Source organism: Peromyscus maniculatus, chromosome 1 (genome assembly GCF_049852395.1).
Source record: "Peromyscus maniculatus bairdii isolate BWxNUB_F1_BW_parent chromosome 1, HU_Pman_BW_mat_3.1, whole genome shotgun sequence".
Classification (NCBI taxonomy): Eukaryota; Metazoa; Chordata; class Mammalia; order Rodentia; family Cricetidae; genus Peromyscus; species Peromyscus maniculatus.
Genome location: NC_134852.1, coordinates 188273365 through 188299670, shown reverse-complemented (window position 1 = coordinate 188299670; position 26306 = coordinate 188273365). Strand labels below are relative to the sequence as shown.

Below are 26306 nucleotides of genomic sequence, written 5' to 3'. Positions count from 1 at the left end.
GAGGCCACATGACAATGTTGTTCACTCTGGATTATCTAGGAACTGGGATGCACTTGGTAAGGAGATTCAGATAAATGAAAGCATCCCTTTGGCCAATTCAAGTTACTCCTCAGCTATTTCTTTTGCTAAAGCTAGTTGGACAAAGGAGCCTGACTCCCATTTCCCCGCCCTTCTAGTTAGTTACAGAAGTAAACCACAGGGCAGTAGGATGAAGACAGGAATAAAGGATGTGAGCAATGTGGTGTTGATGATCGGATCCCTAAGTGTTTCTAGTTGAGTCCATTTAAATTTCCACACCTGTATGGGAATCACAACAAAATCAAAACCGCTCTGAGGGAGAGAACTGGGGAAAACAGGATAGAATTGCCAGCTTAATTTCTTTCACATATGATTCCGGTCTTGGTACATTAATCAGGTTCACTTTAAAACTGCTAAGAACAATCTTGAGAGAGAGATTAAAGATAATGTGCTATTGATGGCTGTGAGCATTTCTTTCATAAAACTTTACTGTTTTAGATGAAAAAAATACAGTCATTACCTGGTCTCCTGCTCCTAAGAGCATTTTTATGTAAATTGTTGTAAGCACATCATATGATTGTTCATAATAATGTCTTTACAGAGAATGACAGTGTCTGCCTGATTGGCTTTTGTTCTCACGTCTGAACAGACGTGCCTGAATAGGCAGATGATGAGATTTTTTTTTCTTACTAAGAAGAAATAATAGTCACAATGATGTCACCAAGGGCAGTCTGTGAAACTTGGATCAGGAAATAATGATAATAAAGTTCTAAGCACTAAAAACTTAAGCTAAGCTTTGGAGGAGAAAGAATGGAAACCAAGAGTTGATTCCAGGGCAGCATTTGGATTGCTTGCCTTAAGAATCAGTGCCCACGCTGAACTTGCAGTAGACAGCCTTCCAGCATATCACTGTTAAGATCTCCTGACTCACTGATCAAAGCCACAGAAGTTCTCCCAGAACCTGCTCTCACTGCCCCACCCCTCTGCTGTAATTGCTTTCATTTATTTCTTATGTGTTCCTCCAGTTTCTTCACACAAATACAGGCAACTGTGAATACAAACCATAGTTTCCTTTTTCTTACCTAGAAGGTGGCTTGTTATGTTCTTATCTTGCCTGATTTGAAAGTTTTCCCATGTCAGCTTGTAAATTTTATTTTCTTTTACAGCTGCCTAGCATTTCTTGTAGGGGTACAACAGGTACAATGTTTAACAAGCCTTTACTAATAGATGAGGGCTGTTTCAAATTATCAGCAGGATAAACACTAGGGTGGGACAGCTGGGTACTGTGAGCTGAATTGTGTCCCTACCCAAAAAAGGTTCCTAACCCGCAGTATCTCAGATCTCAGACTGTAACCTTTTTGGGGAGAGTCAGTACAGGTGTAACCAAGATGCGGAGGTCATACTGAAAACAGTAGGCTCCTAACCTCACTGGTGTTCTTATGAGATGGCCAGAGGCTCACAGGAAACCACACTGATGACAAAGAATGCACAGCACCGGTTGTCAACAAGTCACCACCGGCCCGGAAGACTCAAAGAAAGGCTCCCTTCATAGATTTTGGAGAAAGGACAGTCTGCTCACACCTTGATTGCAGACCTGCAGCCACGTTGTACTTGGAATGTGTAAATGTCTCTCCCGAGTCCACGTGTTGGACACTTGGTCCCAGCTGGTGGTGCTGTTCTGCGAGGCTGTGGAACCTTTAGGAGGTGGAACTCTGTGGGCGCCATGGGCCCTGGCCCCCGACTGGGAGTGGCTGCGGCCTTGCTTGCTTGACCTTGATCAGAATTCCTCCCTATTCGGATTCCCTGCCGGTATCCACCCTTCTGAATGCTTGAGGGAAGTTCCTTGTTGTGTATCCTGCATTTTGGGCGTTAACTACTTAGATGCTAGATGGTCGAACATTGAGTCTGGAATGTAGACCATTGACAGCGAACTTCTGCCCTCCGGGGGTTCCTCCATTTGTGCTGTAAGCCTGTACGTATTTAAGGTTTCTCCCCTCTTTCAATAAACGGCATTCGACATCCAAACGTACGAATGACTCGCTGTCTCTTGTCTCTATTTTTTAATCCGCAGCCCTTCGCTCGGACATGGTGAATGGTTAGCGGTAACGCGGGCGTTACCGCTACAAATGGAGGTTCCTACCGAGATCCGAGAAAGAAGGACCAGCTGATGGACACTCTTGGAAGGCCGGCCGGCATTTTAAAGGTAAGAGTGGATTGAAATGTTGAAATGGGTGCAGGTAGCTCACAGTCAGTTAATTGGACTGTTGAAGCAGGAAGGCACCAAAGTTAAGTAAGGGCAAGACAGCTAAAGATTTTAAATGAAAAAGGAAATCTTCCCAATAGAGAAGAGGGAAGGAAAGGAAATTTCCCGTTAAAAATGGGGGAAAAATTTTAATCAAGAAAAAAGGATTTTCCCGGTAAAAAGGGGAAAAATTTTTGAAACTAGGCCTAAAGATTGGGGCCCTGTAGAGGAAAGATAAGGAAAGAGAGAAGCCTCTTCCCAGTGGTAATGGAGGACGTAAAGACTGTTTCCAGTTGTAGAGTTTTCAGGATAGCTGAAACTCTGAGCTCTCTCTGCCAGTGCAGAGCGGCAGCATCTGAATTACAAAGAATCGACAGGTAGGCCTCATTGCTGCTGGCTGAACAGCAAGAGAACCCAGAGCTTAAAGTTTTGCTGTCTGTTTGCTTAATTTTGGTTCAAATGTTTTTTATTTTTTCCCTCAGAGTGGGAATAATTCAATATTTAGGATCCCTTTGTGGGAAATGTTTTTCTGTTTTTCCCTTATGGTGGGAATAACTCGTTATTAGGTAGTCCCTTCATGGGAGTAGGAAGTTTAAATGTGAGTTTGTGTGTGCCTGGCGCGCCCAGTGGCTGTGGCGGACAAAGGCGTGCACGAGATAGCCCGAAACAGGTACACGCCGGTGGGAGGCAGGGCCGTGATGGAGTGCGGCCCAGGCAGGCGCTGGCAATAGAGCCTGAGCACTGGGCAGAGCCAGCGAGCTGAGGCCGGGAAGGGACTAGCACTAAAAGTTTAACCGGGCCTAATTTCTAGTGAAAAATGGTTTCGGTCAGGACATTGAATGCTAAGTCAATGCTGTTTGAATAAAGGATGTTCTGTTCTTTTGATTGTCTTGATAAATGTTTGGATTTTCATGGTAGATAAACTAAGGAACAGGATTCATAATTTTGAACTATATATTAGGTATGCTCTTGTCTGTTCATCATTACTGAAAATTTGGCTCTGCAATTTAAGTTGCTTTCTAAAAATTCTTGGTTTAATTCTACAAAAAATATAACACCTGAAATGGTTTGGGTTGTTAGCTTATTAAATAATGTTACTAAGATAAACCCATAAATGATAATCTCTTACTGATAAAGAGGTTACAAAATTAATTTTCCAGTAAATAAAATGCAGGTAAATTGTTTGGTCCACATTGTTAATAATTGGCTATTTGTGCTAATGTGTTATTTGGGATCTATAAAAAAGGATCCTCTTTTTAAGATTTTATAAAAATAGTCAAGAGTATTACCTAAAGTTTTACCTTTTCAAATCCTATAGAGATTATATTTAATGCTTTTATAATTGACACATGTAAAAAGGACCATGGAAACAAAAGCTGATAAAATTTCTCAATTATTATTACTTTAATATTTTAAATTCAAAATGGCGCTGATATATAGAACTGGAGGCTTTGGAAGTACAGGGAAAAAGGTGTTTTAACAAACAGTTATCAATGATAAACAGCCTAAATTAAAAATAGAATTATGTGGGATTGAGATGGGAAGATTATTGGATTCTGGTGCTAGATATATCTATAATTTCACAAGAATCCTGAGATCCCAATTGGCCCCTTAAAAATTCTACCTCTAACCTACAAGGTATCAGCACAGCTCAGACGCCATTACAGAGCAAGCTACTTTTAAATTGGAAGGATGAGGAAGGTCATGCAGGAACTTTTCAACCATTTGTGCTACCTGACATTCCAGTAAACTTGTGGGGATGGGATATGTTAGATGGTATTGGAGCTGTACTTACTACACAGCATGTACAACAGATGCTAAAGAGTCAGGGCTACTGCCCGGACAGAGGCTTAGGGAAAATGTTGCAAGGAGGCCCACAACCTGTGGCAGACAAAAACTGTGTCACTAGGGGTCCTGGCGATACTAGAGGATTAGGGTCTTTTCCATAGGGCACTGCACAGCAGCCTTCAATAATACAACCGATAAAAATCACTTGGAAAAGTGATGACCCTGTATGGGTGGAGCAATGGCCCCTTGCTAAGGAAAAATTGGAGGCTGTGTATGCATTGGTTAAGGAGCAGTTAGATCCTGGACATATCATTCCTTCCACTTCACCTTGGAACTCACCTATATTTGTTATTAAAAAGAAATCAGGAAAATGGAGGCTATTACAGGATCTTAGAGCTGTAAATAAAACCATGCTTCTCATGGGAACAACACAGCCTGGCTTGCCTGCCCCTGTGGCAATTCCTAAGCATTGGCATTTAATTGTGGTTGACTTGAGGGATTGTTTCTTCACCATTCCTTTGCATCCCGAGGACAGTCCTCGCTTTGCTTTCAGTGTTCCTTCAGAAAATCTTAAGGAACCTTATCAGAGATATCAGTGGGTGGTATTGCCTCAAGGAATGGCCAATAGCCCTACTATATGTCAAATTTATGTGTCTTTGGCCCTAGCTCCAGTTCGAAAAGCTTTTCCAGGTGTTTATATAATTCACTATATGGATGATATATTAATGGCTGCTAAAGATAAAAAACTTGTTTTTGATGCCTTTTCTTATTTACAAGAGGTTCTTAGCTTGGCTAATTTACAGATAGCCCCAGAAAAGGTACAGGTATCTTTTCCCTATCATTATTTAGGTCATGAATTGTTACGCACGGGCATACGCCCACAAAAGATTACTCTGCGTATGGATCAGCTACACACACTTAATGATTTCCAAACCTTTCTGGGAGATATTCAATGGCTTCGGCCCACTTTAAAAATTCCAAGAGGTCAGCTTCGCCCCTTGTATGATGTCTTAAAGGGCGACCCTGACCCTTCATCTCCCAGTTAAGTAACAGCTGAAGGATGTGTAGCCCTACAACGTGTACAAGAGGCCCTAAAACAGGCTCACGTACAGTATATAGATCATAATTCTCCCTTATTGTATTTGTGTAAAGAATCATTGTTTTCATGCTTTTGCTTACATGGGAGTGCCAAAATGCATAAAAACTGATAATGGTCCCGCCTACAGTAGTACGGGATTTTCAAAATTCTGCCAAGATTTTTCTATTGTTAATAAGACTGGTATTCCTTATAATCCTCAAGGGCAGGCTATAGTAGAACGCTGCCATCGTACCTTAAAAACTTATATTGCTAAAGTAAAAAAGGGGGAGTTAGGGGCTCATCTTTCCTCTCCACATTCTATTCTTTCCCTTGTTTTATATATTTTAATTTTTTTATCGGTGGATTCTGCTGGAGTATCTGCTGCAGATAAGCACTGGAGGGCTCCTGTTGCAAATCATCCTCTGGTGCAATGGAAAGATCTTTCTACTGGCACTCGGAGGGGACCCGATCCGGTGTTGGTGTGGGCCCGGGGATCTGTTTGTGTCTTTCCACAGGACAATGAAGTTCCTCTCTGGGTTCCTGAACGCTGTGTGCGCCCTGTGGCTGCTGCTGAATCCCAACATGGCAGAGACCTATTGGGCCTTCGTAAAAACCTCTCCCTTTCTTATGCCAATGGGGATTGAGAGCCCAATATGGCCAGCCTTGGCAAACATTCTAAGCCTAGGAACTGTAGCCATGTGGTTGGATTCCTCAGAAGGTAATGTATGGTAACTTTTTTCAAAAAACATTGAGAATGTACCACACCTTGGAGATTAAGGATAACTCTGAAGGTCAATGAACTTCAGTTGTAAACAGTAGCATACCAGCTAAGCCTTTTTCGCATTTTGCAACCCCCCTCAAGCTGGTGTAGTACCTACTTTTCAGGAATGGCTCTGTGCAACATTTATTTGCCTCCTGAAATTCATCTAGCCTTTTTGAAGATACCTCAAAATTTGTGAGCCTGAATGTGGCCATTATTGAGGCCATTAGTTCTACTCCTTGTTTGCTGTTTTTGTTTTCTGTTTTCTTTGTTTCTCAGTTGTTCTCTTGCAGACCTGCCAGCCTAAGTAGTGCTGGGATCAAGAAAAATGAGCCTTGGTGGTTCGTGTTCCTGGAGCTGTGTCCATGCCAGTGGACCGTGGCAGCTAGACACAGATGATGCTCACACGCTCCAGAAGAGACTCTGACATCGCTGTTGCCGTTGTTGCTGTTTTAGCAGTGGTGGTCACTGCTGCTATTGTTTCTGGGATTGCTATTTCATAATTGGTTACTACAGCTAGCACAATGGAGACCCTGGCAGCAAAAGTAGCTACCACAGTTAGTTAATCTTTCTTCTTATTGGGCATGACAAATTTAATTCCACTTTTATACATTATAATTGGCTTTGTAAGTTGTAAAAAATTATTAAAACTCAAGTTCCATTTGCTTATGGGATACCACCTTACAAGGACTCCTATTTACAGCAAGGCTCGTTTTAGAAGGGAGTGGTTCAATTGCCTTTAGCCTCCTGGCTATGGGTGGGTTCGGACTTCTGTTGGTCTTTTCTGTGCCGCACAGATTGCAAGCCCAGTGCCACTTTGAGATCTTTGGCAGCAGTCACTCTACAGCTCACATGGTTGAGTCTGTATGATAATGAGTATTCAGAGACGGGTAATGCTTGGGCGGCTGCCACCAACCTAAGACAGAGCATTTGTGTGGCCTGGGCAAGTGTCTCTATGACGGGTAAGGTGGTCTGCTGGTCCCACACAACCTAAGTCAGAAGCTCATTTAATAAAAAGGGGGGAACTGTGGGCGCCATGGGCCCTGGCCCCCGACTGGGAGTGGCTGCGGCCTTGCTTGCTTGACCTTGATCAGAATTCCTCCCTATTCGGATTCCCTGCCGGTATCCACCCTTCTGAATGCTTGAGGGAAGTTCCTTGTTGTGTATCCTGCATTTTGGGCGTTAACTACTTAGATGCTAGATGGTCGAACATTGAGTCTGGAATGTAGACCATTGACAGCGAACTTCTGCCCTCCGGGGGTTCCTCCATTTGTGCTGTAAGCCTGTACGTATTTAAGGTTTCTCCCCTCTTTCAATAAACGGCATTCGACATCCAAACGTACGAATGACTCGCTGTCTCTTGTCTCTATTTTTTAATCCGCAGCGGGCGTTACCGCTACAGAACTCTGCTAGAGGAAGTGGGTCACTGAGGTTTTATAGACCACCCTGCTTCCTGTTCTGCATTTCCACGTAAGATGCCGCAGCTGCACTGCGGCCTCGCCTTCCCAGTACAGTGATGGACTGTATCCCCACAAACTGGCAGACACAAACCCTTTCTCCAGTACATTGCTTTTGTTACATTTCAGCATTGAAAGTAACTGATACAAAGCTCAAGGAAGGAGCAAATGTCTTTTGTGGTATGTGACTGGGAAGAATGTCAGGACCCTGTCCTCGTCCTTTCTTTCTCTCAAACTTCCGGCTATCATAAAGTGAGAGTTGTTTTATTACATTTTAAATGTGTGTATGATGTGCATGCAGCACACTGCTCTCACTACGATGTTGCACACTGCACACACCTTACAGTACAATTTTCCCCACACAAAAACATGGGCACTTGTTTCTAGTTTTCTCTCTTTCATGAAAATAAGTGAATAAATTAACAGGGACTTTCCTGCTTCCTGGCCAGCTCACACTGCAGTCTTATACACCAGATGAAGACTAAATGTAATCCAGTGCAGCCAGCCTTTCTATCCATACCTCCATCTAGCCTTTTTAAACAACGTATGCAAAATGCTCATACTGGAGGTTTGTTTGTTTTTTTAATAAAAAAAAAATAGATACTGTGTTAAATATTGCATATACCCTTTACTTGTCAATTTTTTTTTTAACTTTTCAGATTTTCTAAAGTGAAAATGTGGGAATCATGTGAGAAATATCAAACACTTATCAGCAACCTTTCTGCACTTCCAGACGGAATTGGCAGATGGTGGTGTCCTGGTGCCTGCCTTGCGAGTCATTCTCCTAATCTACCCTAGTACCCACCCCACTTCTCTCATGCCTATGTTCCTGCGCGACACTGACAACTTCCTAATGACTAATCATAAGCACCTTGGCCAGACTGCCCACAATGCTCACTGCTAATTTAAATTAGATACACCAATTCAACAGTCTACTTCAGGAAGGCCTCATAGGCCAGCACTGGGGTATTTGGAAAAGCCTTGCCACAGCTGGTGTACTATGGAAGCTGAGAGGCTGCTTTCATAGTAAGGCACGCTCACAAGAGACTCAGTTATAAACTCTCACTAACATACGTCTCTAGGAATCTGACAATCGTCATGTGCCACGAGGAATTATATGGTATGTGTTGCTCCTTTCCATATTTTGACCACATGTCACCATTTCCTCCCAGCCAAGAACACAGAACTGTGCATAAGCTTATTCAGGCAAATTACCTAGAAAATAGGCCTCCTAGTTTATTAAGGTGAAAATGTTGTTAAATGTAACAAAAAATATACACAGTGGCTGGGCTGTCTAGTTCTAGCTATTTTGTGGGATGCATTGGTAAGTAGATGCAAACTTGTAAGGCAGAGATGGCTTTTTCAACACAAAAAATGAATACAAGAAGTCAATAAGATGACCATAAACTTAGGTCCTTTGTACCTAACAGTATCTAGGTACCAAGCGCTTGGGAGCTATTCCCATGTGTGGAACACACAGGTCTTACCCGACAGGCACAATCAGACCTGTCTGAAGCCTGTGACTGAAGCCGGATGACTTGACAGCCACCATTCCTCATTTTTGAGAAGTGAGCTGCTGAATAACAGATCCCCGAGTCTGAGGTGTGATGCCTGGGGTTGAGGATGTTCACTTCATTATCTAGAAGTGCTCCCACCATCAGAGTTGGGGTTCAGGTTCTGCAGCATACTCAGGAGAGCTCTTCCATAGTTTTCCCTACATATTTTTGTACTTTTCAAAAACCATCTTAGTAGTATATGTCTAGGGTTAGAACCTAAGTCATCTTACATTTTTCTACACCATACAAATAATTTACTCCCCTCACTATTGCCCCTAATACCTAGGAACAAGCAGAAATTCTTTGTTTTTTTGTTTTTTGAGACAGGATTTCTCTGTGTAGCTTTGCACCTTTCCTGGAACTCACTTGGTAGCCCAGGCTGGCCTCAAACTCAAAGAGATCCACCTGCCTCTGCCTCCTGAGTGCTGGGATTAAAGGTGTGCGCCACCACCGCCCGGCTTAAGCCAAAATACTTTAGGTGAAAAAGGGAGACAAAAGTGAGGAAGATCTAATTCTACAAAGGCTAAAGAATAAGGGACTTGCCCACTTTGAAAACAATATTTGAATTCTGACATGGGATTTGGACTGCTTGCTAAACTTTTTCTTGGGTAATAGTTTTTGATAACATAACTGAGTTCTGGAAGTCACTATGCTAAACAATATTCCCATGTTCTGGCTAGCAAAGCAAACAGTTACCAGCTGCAGTGACCTCATAAATCAGTTGCTGGTGTGAGGTAATACTACCATTCAATAATGGGAATGGGGCTGGGGTAGGTGGAGTGGAGTAGGTGTGAGACTTAGACGGCAATATGGCAGATGGAAGATGAAAGGCATAGGAAAAGAGAAATTCTTATGATAGGGTAATGAGAAAAAGTCTCCTGTATAATATTAGAGGAATCAGCCTCAATATTATACATCCCAGGGGCTCAGGAGAGAGAACTACTAACGGCGAGGACTATTTTCAGGAAATAGAATCTCAGCACACCGAGCTCTATAGTCCACTTGCTTTAATTCCTCTGGCATAACATCCTTTATACACAGCTTCAGTTCTGTTCTCATGTCTAGTTCCTTTCTTGCCTAATTTCTCTATATTTATCTACTGTCCCCTCTAGGTTCTATCTTAATTCCTTCATCTAGTTCTGCTCCTTCTAGGTTCTCATCTATCTATTTCTTTCCCTTTTCAGCTCCTCTCCCGTCTCCTTCTCACTCATCTGGCTCTTCCTCATCTTGTTCTTCCCCATCTGGCTCTTCCTCATCTTCCATCTCATTCCTCTAGTCCTCTCTTTTAGCCCTTCATTCTAGTTCTTCCCCATCTCAGTTTGTTCCTCTCAAGTTCTTACCCATCTAGTTCTTCCATTCTCTTTTCTCTTCTCTCCCTTGTGCCCTGGAAGTCCCGGTATAAAAAGGGAGGGTCCAAGCTAAATTATGTAAAGCTATTACTTAACGTCCACCTCTCCTAGGCGGCATCTCCTTGTGGAATTTATTGTAAGTCAGGAGACTTGCATGTGGGCTGTTATCATTGTTAGTCCACCTGGGACTAACAATGGGCACCCACCTGGGTGGTGTTTCCTGTAGTCCTTGAAAGTGGCCAAGGGAGATAATCTGATTCCAGAGAAAGCCTTTCCTGAGGCTGTTCTCCAAATACCTGGAATGTGTATGTCCAGAGAGTGATCAGTCTACACTGTTAGTCCTTCTTAGGGAAAGTCAATTGAAAAAACTATGAAGGCACACATGATTTTCATAACAGAATACAGCTGATATATAACAAGCCAAGTAACACCAAAAATTCCTTGGGATTTGGCTTGCTCTGGAGGAATTCCCTGATTCCTCCAGGTAGTGACTTTGCCATAACCAGCTGAGTTCTTATGATATATTCCTGCGGCCCACAGCAAAAGTCTTTGTTAAGAGGGAAAATAAAAGGAACTCTGAACACATGGTTACCCTGCTGTAATGGTTCTTTATGGGAGCTAGCATGCCACAGTGCATACTATAATTCCATTCACCATTCCCTGCTGACTTCACACCATTGCCTTTTGTATCTCAATTTTTGGGTGTCTCAAGGACTCTATCTTTTTTTTTTTAAACCTTTTCTCTATTTCATTCGTTTGTTTGTTTTTTTAAACAGAGTTTCTCTGTATAGCCCTGGCTGTCCTAGAACTCACTCTGTAGACCAGGCTGGCCTCGAACTCACAGAGATCCACCTGCCTCTGCCTCCCTAGTGCTGGGATTAAAGGTATGTGCCACTACTACCTGGCTTTTTTTTTTAACCTTTTCTTTCCATCTTTATGCAATGTTGAAGTTTTAAATATCTATCATTATTAAATATCAACTTGAGAAATATTCTTCATAAAACCTTTTTTTTTGGGGGGGGGGGCAAGGTCTCAGTGTGTTACTATTGGTCTTCAACTTCTGGCTCAAGTGCCTCTTGAGTAGCCGGAAGTACAAATGCAATCAGCTTAGATATTTCCCTTTCGTGTGTGTGTGTGTGTGTGTGTGTGTGTGTGTGTGTTCATATATGTGTATGTGTGCATGAACAGTGTGTGTGGAGGCCAGGGATAAACACTGGGTTTTGGGCCCACACTCGAACCCAAAGCTGGCTGATTCAGTTTGTCTAGCTACCAGATTGTTCCTGTCTCAGTTTCCCCTATGCTGAGAGTATAAGCAGGTTGCCATGCTGCCTGGCTTTAGTGTGGATGCTGGCGATCCAAACTCCTAGCCTCATGGCTTGCACAGCAAAGACTTTATCACTGAGCCACCTCCCAGCTCCCAGCTTAGACACTGTCTATTTTTAACTTTCTCTTTTAGTCAGCTTAGAAAACCAAAATTCTCTTTTCTGAATCTGCTCCAATTACCAGTTACCCAGGCACTGGTCTCTAGGAACACATGTTCCTCCTGCTTCTTTTCTAGTCTGCAGACACAAGTTTCTACACATTCAAGTTTAGAGTAGAAAAAACAGCACTTACCACATTAATAGGGGGTCTTTTGAAGTAAAATGGTAATTTCTCTGTTACAGTTATACAGACTAAATCCACATCTAAATGCGTGCAAGCAACCTGTTAACAAGAAAAAAACAGATGAACAGAAAATTGGCATGCACTGGAATGAGAAACATGGTCATTCATACTCAATATACAGAAACATAAGTAGTATGGCTTATTCCATAGGTGCCATGATGGTTCTGTGTTGAACTGTAACAACCTATTAGAAGGCCAGTTGTTTACTATTCTTTCAGGCTTGGCTTGGATGGTTCAGTTCTCAAAGGCCAGGGCCCGAAGGCCCTCTAACTCATAAATTTTTTTATATATGAATGAGTTGGTGAGTTAGGATCAGTATCTAGAATATTACTTTTAATTATTTCAGAAAGCAGAAAGTAACTGTTCTGACAGAATCCAAGGAATTGGAAAGCCAAAATGAATGCATGCATGGTCCATCTTTTCCACAAGCTATTTAGTGAGCACATTTCTACCAGGAATTGTCCAGGGTTCTTGTTCCAACCAGACTATACTGTGACTAAGAAGTAGCATGATATGGCTGTTGGCCTTCTGTTCACAGACTAACAGAAATAGTTTAACAGAGGGTTAAAGCAGAGCTGAGAGAAATCAAATGAGCATGCGTTTTTATCATTGCTGGTTGATTAATTCCCTGCACTCACCTCTAAAAGAGTTTGGAAAGTAACTGTATAAACTACATACAAAATAAATAAAACAGATAAGGCAACCAGGAGAAACAGAAAAATTAGGGAGGAAGCAAATCAGTGGACAGATTATAGAGCACAAGTCAGAAGACAGTGCCAGGACAGGTCTGGATAGCAATCAATCAGCTACTACTTGATTTAGAGGGAAAAAGGTTGACTGTTTTGTACCATGTTGAAAACAGTCCTACTGGGGCTGGGGAGATGCTTGGCAGTTAAGAACATTTATTTGTTGCTTCTTCTGAGGACCTGGGTTAAGTTCTCAGAACCTACGTGATGGTTCACAACCATCTGTAACTCCAGTTTCAAGGGATCCAACACCCTCTTCTGTCCTCTGTGCACATCAGGCAAACTGTGACACACATACATACATGCAGGCAAATACTCATAGACGTAGGAAAAAGTAGATGAGAAAACCACCCCTACTTAGAATGCTGATGCACACAGGCTGCATGAGCAAACCTGGTAAGCCAGTGTCTGCAGCAAGAAGAGGAGAAAGTGTGTAAGAAGCAAGGGGGAGCTAAGTGTTGGTAATGCCTCTAGGACAGGCACAGCTCTTCAGCAGTGACAGATGTCACATCTCACCCATTTTCCTCAGAATGCCAACTTAGGTCATTCTTGCCCTAGCCCCATGGCTCAGTGGTCACCCGAGACCATCTGGCTTGGAGATGGTCATAGTTATATGGTAAGCCTGGGAAACTATGTTGTTCTGGCAGAAGCACTTGGCTCCTAAAGAACCTGCCCATCCAACTGCTCCAGCTGTCTACCTCACAAAGACAGAGACTGTTAAGAATGAAGAAAAGCTCTGCAGAGGAACAGAGCTGAGTTCAGCATCTGTCCATTTTTAGGAGCACAGTAAAGAGCTTGATGGCAAGACCACCAACATTTTACTTCATTGCTGCTGAGGACCAGACCAGGGTCCTGAGAATGCCAAATGCTCTAATGCCGAGCCATGGCTCCAGTAAACATTAATAATTCCTATGTTCATACCAGCACTATCACTTATAGACATATTTTATAGGGACTTTATTATATTCTACAGCTATAAATTCCACACAGGTCAGGGACAATAGTGTGAGAACAGTCATTGCCAGGCCAATTACCGAGAGAGGACAGAAGACAAACACTTCTATTTCACTTCATTACCATCCCCTGGGTGGGAATGTGCCAGTGTTTTAAAGGACGAGGAACACTTGTAATCATGGAACTCACATACTGTACGATACAAAGAGCATGGGGACAACAAGGACAGAGGGAGAGACAGGGGACAATGAGTCAAAGAAGCAGGCAAGCATTTCTGAAAAAATACCATAGAATGCTTGCAGTGGTTGCCTCTGGAGTGAACAAGCAAGGAATTTAGCGGGAAGGCATTTCTGAGGAGATGCATAGGAAAGTCAGTATTGGCTGCCTCTGGAGAAACTTCAGCATGCTTTTTACACATACACTTCCGAGGTGTTTGAATTTATTATCATGAACACCATTAGTTTTAATGAAACGATGGCTTTAAATGACTCCCCTGATGAAGCTGAACTGGGTTTCTTCTCATCATACATTTTTGTTTTCTTCCTCTCTCCTGGGGGGAGGGGGGGCAGATAAACAAGGAATCGGCACTGGCCGAAGGGTGGCATCGTAAGGAACTTTCAGCCACAGAGGACAGCTTCCTTTGGCTCCTCTGACCTCTTGAATGTAAAATGTTCCTAACCAAAGTATTCTGATTTACCTTCCCGTCAATCTAAGCGTTCAACTGTCATTCAAAGAACTATGAGAAGCAGGGGCACACGCCCATATTCCCAGCACTGGGGAGGCTTAATCTAATATTCCCCCAAATCATTAAAATGACTGAATTATGTTTAAAATAGTTTTAGAGCTAAGTATCTCAGCTCTCTCTGAAAATTGGCAGACTGTATATTGTATATGAATTTACTTAGCCTTCTTTAACTTTTTTTTTGGAGGGGCAGAGATGTCTATGATGGTTTGAGAGAACTTTGTCCCTATAAAAATGTACAAACATATGCATATTTTTACTGTTGGGGAACACAAGGCACAGGAAGGTAGGGTTCAGCCATCCCTTTGCCTTGGAGGTCTTTCTTTCTTTCTTTCTTTTTTTTTTTTTTTTGGTTTTTCAAGACAGGGTTTCTCTGTGTAGCTTTGCGCCTTTCCTGGGACTCACTTGGTAGTCCAGGCTGGCCTCGAACTCATAGAGATCCGCCTGTCTCTGCCTCCCGAGTGCTGGGATTAAAGGCGTGCGCCACCACCGCCCGGCACCCTGGAGGTCTTTCATTGATGCCAGCACTTATCATACCACACAAGAAAAAGTCAGGCTTGCCAAGGCAGAGAGGTAGCCATACCCATACCCATAAACAGTAGCTCTCAACTGTACATGTGTACAAAATTCACCTAAAAACTATCACAAATGGCTGGCTAGGCTATATTTCCAAGAGTTCATTCAGTACTAAGACCTAATAATCTGTAACTTAGTAACAGTCCCAGATAAATCTGAAGCTGAAAGACACAGACCATATCTTGAGAGATGCTGCCTTCATGCCGACATTCTGCAACAGCATCCTGCAAAGGCCAGCTTTGAAAGATTTCAGGAGCAGTACAAAACCACAACTTTTTAACGCTACTTCTCTGCTGGTATGGCGGATGTCCTGGATCTCACTTTGTAAACAAGCTGGCCTCAGATACAGAGATCCACCTGCCTCTGCCTCTGAAGCACTGGTAATGGAATGCTGGAAGTAAAGGCCTGTGCCACCACACCTGGTCCACAGGTCTTTGATGATTAAGTACTTGCTTCTACTCATTCCTTAATCTATAACAAAATACTTGAGAATTAGTATCATCTTTCATTTCATAAAAGAAGCCACAAAAACCAGGGTAGTGTGGTGTGTCTATGTGTTCACACACAGGCATCCCAGATAATCTGTGGTTCTGTGGTGTTTTTCTCTATCAACATAATTAGCAATCGATGCTAAACCCTGAGACACTGCATCAGTCTCCTTAGTCAATGGCTCCCTCTACTGGATAAACTTGGGATAAAAAGAGCTGTCGAGTTTTAGGACAAATTTTGCTTAAAAAAATGGTCAGCCCTGAAAACATACATACAAACAACATTATATGGAAGCAACAGGTTATATTTAGGAATATATATGTATATACAAATACATGTATGTATGCAATAAAAATTAATTTGAAAGAGAGTGGGGAGGGGTATACAGGAGGTTTTGCAGTGAGAAAAGGGAAGAGAAAAACCTAATTAAATCACAATCTCAAAAATAAACAACAAAAGAAAATACTATAGTTAAAAAAAGGGGAGGGTGTAAAGTTTAAAAATGTATGACTATTATTTTTTTCCTTCAATACTGTTTTGGCAGAGGGATCTTTTTTGAGACTAAGTTAGGAAAACATTCATAACTCTACCTAAAAGTAATTATACCTCATTTTTCTCAGTATTTCTTAAAAAAACCATTCCTTAAAAGAACATTTCAGTGTGTCCCCCTCACCCAGCCCCCCGCCACCCCCACTGCAATCATTTGAAAGAACAGGACAGTTTATCTTGAAGACAAAACGAGCCCATGTGCTAAGCTCCTTCTTTTCTGAAAAAGCAACAGGTCAATTCTAAAAGAACAAAAGGAATTCACGTCCCCAAGGCTCTCAGGAATGGGAAGGGGAATCACATTAGTACATGGCTGACCCTGAGGAGTGTCTGGAGGACTAAGGGCTGACATGTACACTGCCATACGGGTTACACCTCAGAGCTTGCAAAGGGGGAAGCTGGCCCAGAGAGGGGCTTGCCCTTTTCTTCTCTCACAGGCAGGAGGAGATGAAGCCAAAAACTGAAGTGGTTACTGAGTGGAAAGGAATGAATTTACCAAGGAGAAATTTCAAATGAACAAAGTATAGAGAAAGAAACGGGAGAAAATTCATGAACTCTTTCACACCGAATCCATCAAATGTCTACTAGGATGACTTTGGGTGCAAACAGAAAATACAGAGTTTCCAGATGAGGCCTGTGATGGGTAGCTTTAATTGTAAACTTTACACAACCTAGAATCACTTGGTGGTGGGGATAGTTTGATCACATCCTGACACTCCCAAGACTGACAAAGTTTACTTTGAATCAGAGGGTGGAGCTAGCTACTAGCTGACAAAAATTAACTATAGAGATTTTAGAGGACCAAGGACATATAGAGAGACATAGGAAGTAGTAGGGTGGGGCTTAGAAAGAGTCTTAGCCCTTTTGGATTGAGGAAGCACAGAGAGAGGAGGTCACTGTTCAAGTCTCTGCCGCTTCTCTGATCATTCAGGTTCTTACCCTGATATCAGACTCACAAGTTTTTATTGATAAAGAATAATTAGATAAACTCTTTAACCTGGGAAGACAGTCTCAATGAGGGACTATCTACATTGAGTTGGTCATGGATTGTGTCTATAAGGAATTATTTTAATTAAGACAATGTGGGAAGACCCAACCCACTGTGGGCAGCATCATTCCCCAGGCAGGTGGTAGTGTGGTGATGGTAGTGTCTTGGATTGTTAAAGAATGGAGAAATCGAGCTGAGTTCAAGCAACCAAGTGTACATATGTGCATTCCTCTCTGCTTTGGACTGTAGACATCTGTCAGCAGCTGTTTGAAAGTCCTGCTTTGCTTCTCCATAATGACGAACAGTAACTAGCCCTTTTTCCCTGTGGCTTTTTGTCCAGTTATTTGATCCCAGCAACAGAAATGAAACTAGAACCGAGAGGAGCAGGGCATCTACTGTGGTAGAACAACAGACTTACACCATGAGAAACCATTATTCTCTTTCGCCTGTCACTTACATGAAAAAGTTTTTCTGTCTTTGGAAACACTGCAACAATATCGTACAGCCGGACCCTTGAAGAAGTTGCTCTCTATAAGACAAAATGAATGTTTATCACACAGTAACAAAAAAATATAAACAGATGCCTGGTCATCTAGCAACACCCAATATCCTCAACCTTAAACCAATCCTCCCGCCTCAGCCTCCTGGGGTCTGAGTTACCACATCTGGCTGCAAGTCTCTGTGTTCACAACACTCACTCAAGAGCTGACACAGGAGAGCATAAACATGAAAGTCACTGATCATGGTTAGATTTTCATGACTGACTCAAAAGTAACAAAAGTGGGAGCCTTTTAGGGAACAAAGGTCCTTTCTAACCCAGATCTGAAACCAGAGAATACAGAGAAATGTTGTTACTTGTTTTTCTTTTCTTTTCTTTTTTTTTTTTTAAATAGAACTAAGAGTAAATCCCAAGACAGCTTTATATTGTGCAAAGTTATTAATCTATATTATTATATTAATCTTTTTTTCCCATGATAATAAATATGACTAAGCTCTAGAAAGTGCTGTAAGCTTGCAGCCTTCTGTGTATGGGAAAAGGGAACATGGAGACAGCTCATCCCAAGTTTCTTGGAGTAAGAAAGAATGTAACTTATTTTTTATTTTACAGCACCCACAGTTAAGACTTTGAAGTTAAGGAGACTGGAATTTTACAGAGAATTTGGATATTTTAGAGAAGCTTGAACTTTGAAAGAGACTGAATATTTTAAAGAGAGTGAAATTTTCTAAAAAAATTTACTTATATTTTTTGTATGAGTGCTCTGCATGTATACCAGCATGCCAGAAGAGGGCATCAGATCCTATTATAGATGGTTGTGAGTCACCATGTGGTTGTTAGGAATTGAACTCAGGACCTATGGAAGAGCAGCCCCTTAACCCATGAGCCATATCTCCAGCTCCTGTTTTTTGTTTTTGAGGCAGGGTTTCTCTGTGTATCCTTGGCTGTTCTGGAATTCACTCTGTAGACCAAGCTGCCCTCGAACTTGGAGATCTGCCTACCTCTTCCTCCTGACAATTGGAATGAAAGGCATGGGCCACCACTGCCTAATGAGACTGGCTTTTTGTTGTTTTCAAAACAGGGTCTTTCTGTGTAACCCTGGCTGTCACGAATTCACTCTGTAGACCATGCTGACCTTGAACTCACAGAGATCACCTGCCTCTCCTTCCTGAGTGCTGGGATTAAAGAAGTGCAGCACGACTGCCCATCGAAACTGAACTCCTAAAGTGTTTGAATTTTTAAAGACTGTGGGACTTTTAAAAGTTGGAATGTTTTATATTATGATTACTATTACATATATGAGATCCTGGGTATGAACAAGAAAGGAAAGGTTATAGTTTAACAGCGATGTGTTTGTGTGTGAAGCTGACAAGAGGTCAATTGTGCTAATTTTATGTCAACTTGACAGCTAGAGGCATTTGGGGGGGAGGGAACCTCAACTGAGAAAATGCCCCCATCAGAGTGGCCTGTGGTGCATTTTTTTTGAACGATGATTAATGTAGGAGGGCCAGCTAATTATAGGCAGTGCCACTCTTAAGCTGGTGGTCCTGGGTGCTATAAGGAAACAGACTGAGCAAACCATGAGGAGCAAGACAGTAAGAAGTGTTCCTCATGGCCTCTGCACTAGTTCCTCCCTCCAGGTTTCTACCTCAAGTTCTTGCCCTGACTTCCTTTAATAAAATGATGGAGTACGATGTGGAACTGTAAGCTGAAATCAACTTTCCTGCCCAAGATGCTTTGGTCATGATGTTTTATCACAACAAAAGAAATCCTAACTAAGACAGCCTTCAATGGAATTAGCATTTCCCCCCTAGACATTGCTAGATAAGACTATTTCATGTGTTGTGGGTAATTCACATGACTGTAACACACAAGTTCACAATGAAAATACTGCTCAATATAAATTAATGCCAGATGTATAAGAAAATATTTTTGTTCTAGGACAGGAGAATATATCAGTAAATCACAGTTACTGCTTACAGGGAAAACCTCAAACCTGACATTGTATATGAAAATGAAAAATATATTCAAAATATATAATCTCTGCATGCTGGAAAAATGTATGATATTTCTCTGTCCATTGGCACCTTCTAACTTTTTGGAAGAGACACATTATATGTGTAGCTTCTACACACAGGGAGAGCAGGAAAGGTGTCATGGATTTGAGGGATACAGGGGGTGGAAGAATGGGGTGAGATAAAATGGGACAATATTAGTTAATATAGTTTAGAAGGCCAAATGTAGAAAAATAATGAACTCACCAAAACATTACAGTGGGATGGATCTGTAACTATAATTGTCAATCTAGTTAAAATTTTAATTGGTCTTGATTTTCCCTATAAACAAAAACACATTATTAAAAAAGATAAAACACAATTGATTGATCAATTTTTTTTTTAACCAATGGAAAATAGTAAAAGTTACAGAGAACAGTAAAGCTCAACAAAGCATGCTTTTCCACAGGAATTTATAAGAGCAGAGGAAAATACTATGTACATCTAGTAAACTACACGATGAGAAATTTAACAGCCATAGGACTTTTGGAAAGGAGGATGCCAAACAAGTACTGACGGACAGTAAGACACTGGTGAAGAGGTGAGCCCCGATGGAAAGGGGAAACTGGCCGAAGGCAGGTGCCGCTGAAGTTAGAGAACACCAAAGAAGGTGCTGGATTACATGAACAGACACTACACTTAAACAATAAAATGCCTACCTGTACAATTGGTAAAGTTGTGAAGAGATCAGAAACTGCTACTGGCTTTTCAATTTCCTATAACAAATGATAAACACTACTTCTAGTCACATGTTAAAGAACAAAGTACAACAAAACACTTTAAGGGCATCTCAGAAAAAAAAATCAAAGAAAGCTAATTTCTGATATTCAAATTTACTAAATAGCTTTTCTCTTTCTTTCTTAAGGAAAGAAATTAAAGAACTGAGAAGTTGCTAAGGACATCAGAAAATAAAAATAACCAATTTTGAAGACAGAAATGACTATAAGATACAATTGTTCATCTAAAAAGAAATATATATATTTGATAGTCTATTGAAGAGGAAAAAAAAGTTAGTAAACGAGTTAATAAGACCATGGCAACAAAGTAAACAACAAGATATTGTGGTTACAGTTCATTTAACAGCAATGTACTTGTAAACATCTTTGAATTTGTATGAATATATATCAGTTCAATTATTAATGTAAAATAATAAGCACAATAATAATAATAAGGATGTTTTAAAGAAATATAGTTGAGGGTCGGGGATGCAGCTCAGTTGATAGAAAGGTTGGAGATGCAGTGTTGAGAGATATTTGATTATACTGTATAAAGATATGTCACTGTGATTGGTTTACTAAAAAGCTAAACAGCCAATAGCAAGGCAGTAGGTATAGGTGGGACTTCTGGACAGAGAGAGCTCTAGGAAGAAGAAAGGGAGAGTTGAGGACGCAGAGGAAGCAGGACATGCAGGAGAAGAAAAAGCCACAAGCCATGTGGCAGCATGTAGATGAATAGAAATGGGTTAAGTTACAAGAGCTAGCTAGAAACAAGCCTAAGCTAAAGCCAAGCTTTCACAATTAATAATAAGTCTCCGTGTCATTATTTGAGAGCTGGCGATACAGAGAAAGACTCACTACAATGCAGCTCAGCTGGTAGAGTGCTTTCTAAAATGCACAGCCTTGGCTTCTAACTCATCTCATAAACTGGGCATGGGCTTGTAATCTCAGCACTTGGAAGGCAGAGGCAGGAGGTTATCCTTGGCAACACAGTGAGTTCCAGACCAGATTGGGAAGTATAAGACCCTGTCTCAAAAAAAAAGAAGTATGTGCCGGGTGGTGGTGGTGCACACCTTTAATCCCAGCACTCAGGAGGCAGAGGCAGGCGGATCTCTGTGAGTTTGAGGCCAGCCTGGGCTAGAGTGAGTTCAACACTGAGAAACCCTGTCTCGAAAAACTGAAGGGGGTGGGGGCTGGTAAGAAGCATGCTTGTAATGACTTATCCTTCACTGCAATTTGACTGGATTTGGAAACGATGATGGAAACACATCTCTGTATTTCTATAATGGTGTTTCCATAAAGAATTGGCCCAGGAGGGAAGACCCACCCTGATGCGAGCTGTGCTATTTCATGGGTTGTGGTCCTGAGTGAACTAACTAAAAAGGAGAACCTGACTGAGAAGCTGTGACCAGCCACTTCCTGCTCCGCTGCCATGATGACTGTACCTTCAAAGTGTAAGCAAAATACACACCTCCATCCTTACGATGCTTTTGTCAAGTATGTGGTCGTAGCAACAAGATAAGTAACTGACACTTATTTCTAGTTCCATATTGCCAACACAGACACAAACATTTGTAAATTCTTAATATTTATTAACTAATTAATCTGAGAAATCTTATTTTACCTGTTTCTTTTCCTTAAAGTCAACAATATGATTGATGGCAACAACTGAATATCCAACTGAAAAAAAAATAGATTAATTAAAAAATATTCTTTCTTGTTCACAATGATCCTTCCGATCTTAGATTCAAGAGTATGAGATGAGGTTGGGGCTACAGCTAAGTGCTAGAATGATTGCTTAGCATACACAAAGCCCTGGGTTCTATTCCCACACCTAGAAAATAAAGGGGTGGGGCAGGGGGCAAATCTAAGCACGATTGTTTCCTGATACTTAACGTTAGGTTTCAGGTCTTACATCTGTCAAGTGATGTTAACAGCAGACAGCACTTTCAAGTTCAGGGAAATTAAGTGAAATAGCTCTTGCCAGGCACATAGTTAGGCTGTGATTCATACTAAAAACACCTTGCTTCTGCTTTCCAGACAACATTCCCTTTGTTCATTTTTTTTGTTTTTTTTTTTTTGGTTTTTCTGTGTAGCTTTGCGCCTTTCCTGGATCTCGCTCTGTAGACCAGGCTGGCCTCGAACTCACAAAGATCCGCCTGGCTCTGCCTCCCAAGTGCTGGGATTAAAGGCGTGCCCGGTCCTTTGTTCATTTTTATTCCATCAAGTTTAAGTGTCTGTTGCCCTCATTATCACTCACTTCTTCTGCGAGGCTCCTTCGATTTCCTCCCTTTCCTAAGGCGCAATGGAGGGATGACTCCCTTATACCTCTTTTGAGGTGCTCTACAGTAAGAGACAGGGAACACTAGAGGTTTGCCTCATCATCACAACAGTGAGCACCGTTTGGACAAGTGTCTATGTCTCCAGTACATCTAAATCACAGCTCCTGTCTTCAAGTTGTCTAAATACCAACAAGGTGATAGGGTATTAATATTAAAAGACAATGCATGGTAATGACAAGATAGCGGTCTTTCCTCTTATCTCTTACTCCCGTAACTCCCTAGTTTCCTTCCTGTCGAAGGTATTTGAGCATCCATTATCTGACAGGCCCTATGCCAGGTGAGGGAGAGCACACATGATTAATGCTCATCCTCAAGGAATTTACAATGCACGAGAGAAATAAGGCAAGACCCTCCCCACCCTCTAAGCTTCCACAGCAGTTCCTGCCTGCGAACCAGCTTTTTTTTTGTATTTGACAGATGTCGTGTGAGTCAAAAAGGACTGATATTTAAAAGCACCGGCTTAGGGGACTGTACACCTGGAGTCCAGTCCCAGTTTCTACCATTCACCAGCTTGCAGCTACCCTATGCCAATCTCTCGACCCCTTTGGCCTCTGCTCTCTCCCTGTGCATGAAAGACTGGGCAAGCCCAGGCAACACCAGCTTCCTCAGGAGCCTCTGAGGTTCCCACGCCAGGGATCCGGGCGACACCGCAGCTTTCACCTGCCTCTAGGGAAATCAGGCAGAGTCTACGAGAGACCGGAATGGCACCTGGAAAAACTACCAAGCAAACTGGACGGTGTGGGTGGCAGCGAGGGGACAGGGCTCGCAGCGCGAGGCCAGCAAACTCACGGTGAGCAGCGGTCTCCACCAGTCCGCGCAGAGCCTTCAGGTCCGAGCCCGCTCTTAAGTCCAAATCTGCGAACACCGCCATGCCGACGGCCCAGGAGCACCCGCGCGCCTGTGTGCGACGCCGCCGTGTTACCCCTAGAGCATGCTGGGAGTTGTAGGCTGTCACTTGGGCATCCTGGGATTTGTGGTTTTTCCTTCTCAATCGTCTGGTCTCTGCAGAGACTTCCCTATCTTCTAGGAAACAGCCAAAGTTAGTGTGCTCAAACCTACAGCTTCACTTTTGTGGAGATTTGAACCATTATGTTTGGTAGACTCCGCAGGGGCTCCCTCATGATCCTACCACACAACAGTTGTGATACATTTTGAACACAACCGTGGAGCATTCTGAGATCAAGCAGACATCTAAGGTCTTGAAGTCCCATTTGAAGAGCTGGGAGAGCCTGGTGTGGTGATGCACGCCTTCAATCTCAGCTCTTGGAAGGGTGAGGAGACTTTGTGAGTTCGAGGCCATCCTGATCTACACGGTGAGTTCCAGGACAGTGCGCGTTACATAAGTCTCCAGAGTAGATGAGTTGTGACATAAATGAAGAGACAGGGGAAATTGTTTTTCTTTCCGTTCTCTAACATTCTTTCCATCCTTTCAAAAGCGCTTGCTCTGGGGCTAAGTGTCTGTTACAGCCGACATCTACAACCACAAGATGGCAGGGTGCTCTCAAAGATGAACGCCTACCGCCAGCATTCTTTTAGCCCAGAGGTTTGATGGGAAGGAGCAAAAATGAAAACTTTTCTTTGTGTTTACAAATCTTCATGAGAAATATACAAATATCACTTGGTGCTTCAACTTTAAAAATTAACTCTTGAATATTGACAGGTCAATTATCCGACAACATAAAATACTGGCTTGATGTTCAATCTACTTGATGCAGAATGCCAGTCCTTTACTCCTTTCCGTTCAGTCTCTAGTTGGCCAGCATGGGAATCCTTTATGCTTTACCAATAAGCAGCTCCAGCCTCGTGCAGCTCATTAATATGATATCTGAATTGCCGGGTTCTCAAATAAGAAAAGTCCACTGATCAGGAACTTGTCCATCAGGACCATAACAAAGTGCTGAAAATGTTTAGAAACATTTTCAGTTTCTGTACTGATCACAAACAGTATGCAGTCTTCCCCCTCAGATCACACTTTAAGTAATACTCCTCAACATAATGGTCTCTAGTTTCTTACTGATTTCAGAAAGACTATTATTATTATTATTGTTGTTATTATTATTTTGAAGCAGGGAATTTTCAGTAGCCTAGGGTGGGCTCAAATTCACAATCTTCTTGCCTCAGCATCCTGGGTGTTGGGATTTCAGCTGTGCACTGCCACACCTAGCTTTGGTTACTTTACATAAAGAAAAAAATATTTGGTTGTTTCCAATACTTGATATTTCCCCCAAACAAAACGACAACAAAACAACTTCTGCTTTTCATCAGAATGTTTAATGCTAACTTTTGTAGGCATAGAGAGGCATCTTCATGATGGAAAAAATCTAGATTGGTTAGTAGTATGGCCACTGTGTAGTGGACCTAGTTAAGATTAAAATTTTTAATTATTTGATGCTAAGATTAGGTTGAAGAGGACATATTTGTTTTAAAGTCATGATGATGTTGCTGTGGACTTCACCATTTAAAATCTCTTTGCTCTATACCCTGAGCTTAATTGAAGAGGAAAAGAAAGAGTGAGAAATAAATGAACAGATATCATTGAGCACTATAATGAGGCAGACCACCTGCAACTACTTATGTGTGTGTTACTAATTTTCAAAACAATTAAGTATTGTTTTTTAAAAACCAACACCCACTTTTTTTGACATTTGAGCAACTGAAGGCTTAGGCGATACAATGGTGGACTGAAGCATTTTGGTCCAGTTGCTGCCTAGGATACTGTCTCCTGAGAAAAGCAAGCAGAGAGGACAGTTGTGGCTGGCAGGTGAAGGAGAGAAGAGGAAAAGAAAGAAAGGAGGTCAAGGAAGGAGTGAGGAAGCAGGGAGTGGGAAGGAAGGAGAAGCAGATAGAGGAGGAGGAGGAGGAGGCAGGATTGGGAAGATGGGAAAGGATGGGGTAGGGAAATGGTAGGGAATAAAATGTCAGATTTCAGTCTGGGTGGGTGGCAGAGGCTGCAAGATGCAAAGTTTGAAGAAAGCATTAGGAAGTCCTGAATGGAACACAACTGTACTGTATGCTTGCTGGTTTAATTCTCAAAAGATGCCCACAGGGGGTGGTGGTGGTGGTGGTGGTGGTGGTGGTGGTGGTGGTGGTGGTGGTGATGGTGGTGGTGATGGAGGTGGTGGTGATGGTGGTGGTGATGGAGGTGGTGGTGGTGGTGGTGGTGCTGTAATGATGGTGGTGGTGGTGTGGTGATGGAGGTGGTGGTGATGGTGGTGGTGGTGGTGGTGGTGGTGGTGCTGTAATGATGGTGGTGGTGGTGGTGATGGCGGTGGTGATGGAGGTGGTGGTGATGGTGGTGGTGGTGGTGGTGGTGGTGGTGGTAGTGGTGGTGCTGTAATGATGGTGGTGGTGGTGGTGATGGCGGTGGTGATGGAGGTGGTGGTGATGGTGGTGGTGGTGGTGGTGGTGGTGGTGGTGGTGGTAGTGGTGGTGCTGTAATGATGGTGGTGGTGGTGTGGTGAGGGTGGTTCCTGTTATCTTAGGCTTTAGGATAGTGCCTATTAAATACATTTCTCTTCCGTAGTGGAACTTAGTGTCAGGTCCAAAAGAAACAGGAACAAATAGCTAATTGTGATGCCTACTAGCATACCAATGTGCATGCTGGCCTCCAGACTGTCTCAGCGTCTCAAGTACCAGTTACAGAGCCCATGCTGGCATCCTGGCTCTTCTCACAGTGTCCTCTACTCCAGACTCATCCAGCTCACAGGCTTCCCTGTGATAGTGAATAACATGTTGTACTTAAAG

The 26306-nt window shown here is 42.3% G+C and overlaps 1 protein-coding gene across 1 annotated transcript in view; it reads right to left on the bottom strand.

The window, feature by feature from the left end:
* Positions 1-23505, bottom strand: part of Rpp30 (ribonuclease P/MRP subunit p30) — a 29919-nt gene extending 6414 nt beyond the window's left edge. Inside the window, exons 1-6 of the mRNA XM_042262851.2 lie at positions 23352-23505; positions 21845-21900; positions 20164-20220; positions 19712-19786; positions 17412-17483; positions 11863-11952 (exon numbers count right to left, since the gene is read on the bottom strand). Coding sequence (XP_042118785.1) covers positions 11863-11952; positions 17412-17483; positions 19712-19786; positions 20164-20220; positions 21845-21900; positions 23352-23433 — 432 coding nt within the window. The 5' untranslated portion in view covers positions 23434-23505. The remainder of the gene's footprint in view (positions 1-11862; positions 11953-17411; positions 17484-19711; positions 19787-20163; positions 20221-21844; positions 21901-23351) is intronic.
* Between the last annotated feature and the right edge of the window lie 2801 nt (positions 23506-26306).